The following is an 8158-nucleotide window of genomic DNA, read 5'->3' on the forward strand; positions in this document are numbered from 1 at the left end:
CCATCTTTTTGGTAAGGCTTTCTCCATTTCTGAGAGTTCTCAGTCCACAGTGTTATGTGGTTGGGGTATTATGCTAACTTTTAACATGCTAGCCTTAGGTAATCCCATTTCAGCATGCAACAGAAACAAAACATGGTTTTGGTATCTTGGGTATGTTTTTTGTGACAGCAACACACACACTCTCAAGGGGATAGCCCCAGGGTCCTGGCCAACACTTCCTCTCTCAAGGAGACAAAGTTGTATTGTCTAGGGCTGTTGTGATTTTTGTGGAGCACTTATGTGAAGCTGGAAAGAATGGATTAGACTCAGGAACTGTTCTGCATTCCCTTTGCCTGTGTATAGGCCAAAGAGTTGGTTGTTTCTCCCTTCCAGATACTGTTGGGGTTCTTTGCACAGCTCTCTATTGTTCTTTGTCCAAGAAGGGTTTTATTTATTCAGAGTTTTTAAGGCGAGAAGGGATCATTATGATCACCTAATCTGACTTGCATAACTGTAGGCTGTAACTTGTGGTTGAATAGAGTATTTCTTTTAGAAAGGCATCCAGTCCTGATTTAAGAACTTCAAGTGATGAAAAATCCATCATTTTACCCTGTCGGGGATTTTTTGGGGCTGGTGTTCATGTAAGTTGATTTGTCAATAAGCTTTGTATATTATTGTGTTTTTTTTATGTATATGGACCTTGAGTTTCTGGTGTGGGTGCATTTTCTAAATGGAAAAATGATGACAGCCATGGTTGCCTGCACAGTTATTGCACTATGAGTGTCTAACTTATTCCTATCAGCTATTTGGTATGTGAAAGGCTGTGTCCTTAAATCCAGATTTTATCCTCTGTCTTTCATTTGTGTTTTCTTTGCTCCTGGCAGTTTTAAGAACTTTGACTTGGAGGACTCTCAGAAATGTGCAGTAGACTGGCTGATGATTGGCCCCTCTTCCAAGAGGGAGGACTACAGAGTGTGTGGATCCTCCATACCACCCTCCTTTATCTCTGCACGGGATCACGTCTGGATATTTTTCCACTCAGACGCATTGAGTTCGGGACAGGCTCAGGGATTTCGCCTTTCCTACATCCGAGGTAAAAATCTCTGTACAATTTTAATTAATTTTGTTGGACTACGCAGAAATACTTAACCACCCTGACCCCAAATCCTGTGACAAAAGTGGCTTCTGTTGACCAAAGTCTTCTATAAATGCCAATGAGTCATTAGAAGCTTGTATATTTTCACCATTTGGCTTTATTAGAGAATTCTTCTGGCGAAGAGCTGGACCAAGAGTCAATGGTTGCACACTGGGATAAAATATTAGAACTAACACATGGCATCAGATGTTTCTAAAAGTTTAAATATTTATTTTTTCCCCCCACAGGAAAAATAGGCCAGACTATTTGCCAGTCTGATGAATTCCACTGTGTAAATGGCAAGTGCATTCCCAACACTTGGAAGTGTAATTCCATGGATGAGTGTGGGGATAACTCGGATGAGAGAAACTGCACCATCCCTCCAACAGAGCCTCAGTCCAGCATCTGTCCCTCAGGAACATTCCAATGTAGCATAGCCCATTCCACCAAGTGCTTGATAAATGAGTTGAGATGTAATTCAGTTAAAGACTGTAGTGATGGTTCAGATGAAGATAACTGCCCTGATCTTTCATGTGGCAAAAGACTGGGTAATTTTTATGGGTCTTTCGCTTCCCCAGACTTATTCCGTGCAGATCACAGCCGGGCAGACCTTCGCTGCACTTGGTATGTGGACACACAAGATAATCGGCATGTCCTTTTGCAGCTTGATTTACAGTTAGGGTACAATGACTATGTAAAGGTGTATGATGGAATTGGGGAGAGAGGTGATAAATTAATGCAAACTCTTTCATATCACAACAACAGGCACGCAGTGAGCGTGGAGTCCTCAAAGGGTCAGCTCACCATTTCATATCATGCCAGATCAAAGAGTACTGGCCATGGATTCAATGCAACTTATCAGGTGAAAGGTTACTGCCTTCCGTGGGAACACCCTTGTGGAAGTGATGAGGAGTGTTTCACAGATAAGCAGCATTGTGATGGTTGGTGGCACTGCCCAAATGGCAAAGATGAAGAGAACTGTCCAGCTTGCCAGAAAAATGAATACCCATGCGAAGGAAACAGTGGACTGTGTTATTCAATACTTGACCGATGTAATAACCAAAAGAACTGCCCAGATGGCTCAGATGAAAAGAACTGCTTTACATGCCAACCAGGAAACTTTCACTGTGGCACAAATCTCTGTATCTTTGAGACTTGGCGCTGTGACGGCCAAGAAGACTGCCAGGATGGAAGTGATGAACATAATTGTCTGGTTATAGTGCCCAGAAAAGTCATCACAGCTGCTCTGATTGGGAGTCTTGTGTGTGGCTTGCTGTTGGTGATAGCACTGGGTTGTGCATTTAAACTCTACTCACTAAGGACCAGGGAATACAGGTGAAAATCTTGTATGTTCATAATGTCCTTACTTTACTAGGTGAGCCTTTCTTTCAATCACTTTAGGGGAAAGAATAAAATATCAATTCGAGTGAATTTTGAAACACACAGTAAAACTAAGCCAGGGTCCGATGAAACTGATGGGATTTAAAAAAATGGCCACTGTGCTGTTTATTTAGCAGTAAAAGCTAATGGCCTACATTTTGACAAGTGGCTATTTGACTGTCTCTTCCTCTATATTTACACAGTAATATGCCGGTATACCATACTGTTAGTTCTTTTGCATATCTCAGCCTCCTAGTGAAGAGAAGGGTTTCAGTGAGTTACAGTGGAGTTACCTTTACTTCTGTTGTTATGAAAACATATGTTTTAATGTAGTACTGCCCTTCTGGCTGATGACACTAGCCCTGAGTGAACTGGGAGAGAAGACTCTGTTTTTAGAAAGGTCTGTTTGTGTAATTTTTGTGGGTTCCTTCCCCATTTTACTGTGGTTCTGTTGGTTTCAGAGCATTTGAAACCCAGATGACTCGTCTTGAGGCAGAGTTTGTACGACGTGAGGCTCCACCTTCCTACGGGCAGCTCATTGCACAAGGACTTATCCCGCCAGTTGAAGATTTCCCTGTTTACAATGCATCGCAAGTAAATGGTTTCATTCTATGTTCAAACTATCAAAAACTGGATAGACTGAATGAATCTGAAGCAATAGTAACAATGAAGTCACTCTAATTTGTGGAAATGCTCTTGTAACATGATTTCTTCTGTACTGAGGAATTGCTGTTATACGTTTTAGTGATCTGGCTAAGTTTTCTAGTTAAATGGGGACTCATGCGTATGCTGAAAGCTAAATGGATAAAAAAAGTTTTACATCAAAATAGCAATAAATAGACAAATATCAAACTAAAACAGAAAGGAAACCAGCATTTCAAGCTGAAAGTACAAAAGAATTTCCTTTGTATAGAAAATACAATAAGGAGTGTGGGCATTTGTCTTCTGACAAATTCTGGAGTTATTTTTATTAACAAATGCAAAGCTTTTTAACAAAAAGTCCTGTTGTATTTTTGTAGTCTCCCATATCTGCCTTCCCCTCTCTCTCTCTGTCAAATGCATTTCACTCCCCATTGTGATAACTTCATGACCTGACTCAGCACTTGTAATTATGTAAGCAGAGGGGAGGTTTGAGGCATCAGCTGTTATCAAGTCCTCCTGGCAGTGCCTATGAGACAGGATTCGGTGGACCAATAGTGTGGTCCAGTATGGCAAATCCTGCATCTAACTATGCTGAGTTGATTATTGCTGGGGGTGGGGCTTGTTAAATGCAAGTGGCGAGAGAAAGTTCTGGAGGAAAGAAGTTTGATGCAGAATGAGCAGTCTTTGGCTTGATTTTTAAGCAGGAGTTTAAACTTAAACTGTAACCTTTCCATCTGAGTAGCATTCTTAGGAGTCAGATGGAGAATTTAGTGGGCAGGACAGTCTTAGATATTTGATAGTGTTCTCCAGTGGAAACATCAAGAAATTACAGTTCCTTGATTCTGTTTTATAGGCATCTGTGCTGCAGAACATCCGAACAGCAATGAGGAGACAGATGAGACGCCACTCATCGAGACGGAATTCATCTCGGAGGCGCTTGGGCAGACTCTGGAACAGACTGTTCCACAGGCCACGAGTGAGAGGACAGATCCCTCTCTTAACACCTGCGCACACTTCCCAAACAACGCTGGGTGATGGAATTATCGATCACACCGAAGGAAATATCCAGAATCCCTCACCTTCCCCTGAAAGACCTAATTCAGAGGCAGAGACCTATGGCCAGGTTAGAGGGCTACAAGAAGCTGGAAGTAGCATTTTGCAGCCAGAGACTGACACCACAGAGCCATCACCCTCTAGTGTTTTATCTAATACTTGCACGGCTGCACAGGCAGAGCCTGAGACTGGACACAGTGACAAATCTTCAGGTGCTGAGGAGACCTCCAGCACTGAGCTTAAACAAACCAAGAGGGTGGATTCAGGAAAAGCTTTCAGAGACCCTTTGTCTGAAAGTGTTACAGAAACACTCCGTGGAGGATCGGTATCCAGAAGGACTGTCACAGAGAACAGTAGTTTAAACAGGAGTCATCCGCTGAGTGAAGAGCCATGTAGATTACCTTTAAAAAAGTGGGAGTCTAATTACTCAGACAGCCCTATGAATGTTTGTATTCAGGTGGATGGACAGCAGAGATGTTGCCCTCATTCCTATCGGGAAGAACCTTTGGGTATTCACGCGGCTTGTTGCCATTCTGTGGAAGTGCCAATGCTAGAATCCTCTACTCCCCGCTCAGAAATCAATACCAGTGATGATGAATCATTACTAGTTTGCTAATGACATTTTGTTTTGGCCCTGTAGATTTTTGTAACTTTAAAATGTACATTGCAGAGCACACTGATTATAACCAACACATCCGTGCTCTCAGTGTAATCTGTTAGAACCAATGTGCATTTATCCCAGAGGGAGTAGAATACCTATGACAAGACTATGGGACAAATTTTGTCTTTGTTGATATGCTTGAAACTCCAGAGGGGTAAAACTAGGCCAATGTATGTGTTTAGGGGCCAAGAGTGAGTGAGAATCTATTGTCACAATTTGGGAGTATTTCCATCCTCCTTTGTTTGTTCTGTTCATTTATTCACGTTCACTTTGCAATCAGGGAATTTGAGTTTTAGTTTAAAGTCACTTACCATTGACATTAATGTGCTAGAGAGAAATCAGTTGGCAGTCTGTGTAGGCGTCAGTCACAGGGAGTTACAACTGTCAGTGTTCAGCTAGAAATATCAAATTGTTGTCTTTTTAGATTATTGGTTTTAATTAAACAATGTTTACAGAGCCCCAAAATACGTTTAGCATAAAGTCAAATCCCTATGGCTCCTCTTTCTCTTTTCTGAAAATTACCACTTTTTTTCCATTCCCTTCAGAAGTGTATTGTGGGCCATAGATATCCAAAAGCATCGATTGCAACCAAAGTTTCTGTATTCTGCATACAGAGAAGAATCAGGTTTTTTATCTGCTATAACTTTGTAATAACAAATTAGCCATGTTAATGATAACTGGAGTGCATTAAGCCCCATGTGCAGCAACACATTTGTATTATCAGATATTTTATCATATTCACAATGGTTTTGTTAAGTTTGAATCTTTTTTTTTTTTCTTCTTCTCTTTTTTTAAGGTTTTAGTATAATGCCATTTTAGGGCCTGGTCTAGAGCAGTGGTGGGCAACCAGCAGCCCGTCAGGGTAATCCGCTGGCAGGCCGTGAGACAGTTTATTTCAATTGACTGCAGGAATGGCTGCCTGCAGCTCCTAGTGGCTGCAGTTCACTGTTCCTGGCCAATGGGAGCTGCGGGAAGCGGCTCAGGCTGCAGGGATACGCTGGCCACTGCTTCCTGCAGCTCCCATTGGCTGGGAATGGCGAACTGCAGCCGGTCAATGTAAACAAACTGTCTTGCAGCCTGTCAGCGAATTACCCTGACGGGCTGCAGGTCTGGAGAGTTAATGAGTGCTTCCAGCTCTCACTAGCTAGAGTGGGAGTTGCAGTTAGTGGATTTTTTAATGGTATACACATTGTTCTGTTGTTCTTTTAGATACATGCTAGCTGAAAAGATCGGCACTGTTTTCAAAACTGAAAATTTGCAGACTTTGAAGTAGTTTGGGTAGACCCCTGTGCCTTTTGCTTTTTAAATTTTAATTAAAAATGGCCAAGCTATGTAACTATGAGAGGTGGTGATGTGACCTAGGTAGGAGTGACTCACTACAGAACAACAAACGTTATCTGGTGAAGTCCTGGCTCTGTTGACGTGAATGGGAGCTCTGCTATTGACTCCAATAGGGCCAGGATTTCACCCCATATTTTAATGTACAATTTCTACTTTAGTTTTCCTCTTCTGAAGAAGCACATAATTTAAAAAAATACTGTCAGCAATTTTTTTTAGAATGGAGAAAGTAAGTTAGTTGCCTCTCCTTTATAGGGAAGCAGGTGCAGGATGGTGTGTATCTCAGTGCTCTGAGACTGTCTACTACTGTAGGACAGCTTCCAGTTAGGATTGAATAGGAGCCTTAACTCCAGATTGTGCTGACAGGGTTATTAATTGATCTTCTATGAAAACTACAGAGGAGTTTAACCTGGGCAGCACAATCCAAATGGTCTTTAACTCCTGCAGGTCACTTGAATGTGATGGGAGTTGAGCCTGTGCAGTGAAGGGTGAATTGACCTGAGTGTCAAGGTGTTTATCCTTTTAATGGGCTATATTCTGCCCTTGATCTTTCTACAGAACTGCCAGTGGGAGTCCCAGCCAAGAAATGAGGTCAGGGCTAGGCCCACTGTGCTTTGGTTGGCTTTGCCAAATCATAATGTGAAAGTACAGCATTGATGTGCTTTATTTTTCCTCTGACACAAATTACTTTTATATTGTGTTTTCCAGAACCAGGAAGAAGCAGAAGATTCAAAATTGTAAGAAGATTAGGAGTAGGCAAGGGTTTTGGTCAAAGTGCATTCCAGTAAGAATCATAGTAACATGAAGTAAAAAATAAAAATACTGTTTGGTCAGATATTTCCTTACACATATTTCTATGGTCAGAGGTCATTTAGCCAAACAAAAAAGTAGTTTTGAAAATATTTTACTTTCCTAGCATTTGTAAGCATTTTAGGTACATTCCACCCTTAAAAGGACATGTACTGTAGTCATTAACCTGCCAGGGATGTTTGTGTTCAAGGCTACAGTTTTTAGTGTCTCTCTTTGTCTAAAAGTAATTTTAAGTACATAGAATTGTATTTATAAAATAGTAAACCTAGTTATAATTGGGTGGAAGATTACATTTCAGGGTAAATACTGTACAAACAAAAAGAACCTTATAAATAAATGTATATTTAATTCTGTTACAGAAACATATTTCTTTCTATAATAAAATCATTTTGATCCTACTAAGCCTTAAATTATATTATCACTATTGTAATGTTCTTCTGACAATTTAAGTTGAAATATGTACTTCAGAACATAACGATCTTTTGGTACAGCAGTGCACAACTAGTAACGCCATCCTTTAGCTTAAAAAAGATGTAACTTCAAATAATTTCTTAGTATCGCTTTTAGACATACTTTGCGTACTGTTGAAGATTCATTTTGATAACTAAATGGTAATTTAAACAAATCAGTTTTTATTTCTTCCTTGTATATTTAAGCATCACAACTCGAAACTGAAAAATTGAAGCTGTAATGAAGTTTACAAATGCCATCATCCAGGAAATGTTCAGCTTCCTCTTTGTGGAAACGTATAGCCCTGCGTAACTAAAATATACAGCCCTGTTGCTTTTTGAAAAGCACATAACTTTTTTGTAGTCTGCAATAAACTGTGATTTTTGTTTTGTCTAGTATATTGCTTAAAGTGAAGAATCCCTAACTCTTGTTAAACATTTTGCAGGAGAAATCTGTTGTGTTCTGTAAGTACAAACAAGTTGTGCATTACAGTATCATGGACTGGAGGGACTTGATAGAAGATATGAGGTTTGCCTTACTATAGACCTAGTATTTTCCCAGCTTTTAAAGATTTATTTAATTTTATTTAATTTTCCATGAAAAAACCTTTATTTTATTTGTTTTAATAAAAATTGCATGTTCATAAAGGCTTAAAAAATAGTTGGAAAAACTGAGACAAAAATGTAAAGGAAAAATGAATAATAACCTTT

The 8158-nt window shown here is 40.1% G+C and overlaps 1 protein-coding gene across 3 annotated transcripts in view; it reads left to right on the plus strand.

Annotated features, from left to right (window-relative positions):
* LRP3 (LDL receptor related protein 3) overlaps positions 1-7846 on the plus strand; it is a 33300-nt gene extending 25454 nt beyond the window's left edge. For 2 of the 3 annotated variants that reach the window (XM_039503978.1, XM_039503980.1), the window contains exons 4-7: positions 864-1072; positions 1363-2449; positions 2956-3088; positions 3990-5780. In XM_039503978.1, coding sequence (XP_039359912.1) covers positions 864-1072; positions 1363-2449; positions 2956-3088; positions 3990-4805 — 2245 coding nt within the window. In that variant the 3' untranslated portion in view covers positions 4806-5780. Of the gene's footprint in view, positions 1-863; positions 1073-1362; positions 2450-2955; positions 3089-3989; positions 5781-6896; positions 6973-7654 lie in introns of those variants that run through there. The other variant, XM_039503979.1, reaches the window with a different exon arrangement.
* The last annotated feature ends 312 nt before the right edge of the window (positions 7847-8158 follow it).

The sequence above is a fragment of the Mauremys reevesii genome, linkage group 16, assembly GCF_016161935.1.
Source record: "Mauremys reevesii isolate NIE-2019 linkage group 16, ASM1616193v1, whole genome shotgun sequence".
In the NCBI taxonomy this organism is placed as follows: domain Eukaryota; kingdom Metazoa; phylum Chordata; order Testudines; family Geoemydidae; genus Mauremys; species Mauremys reevesii.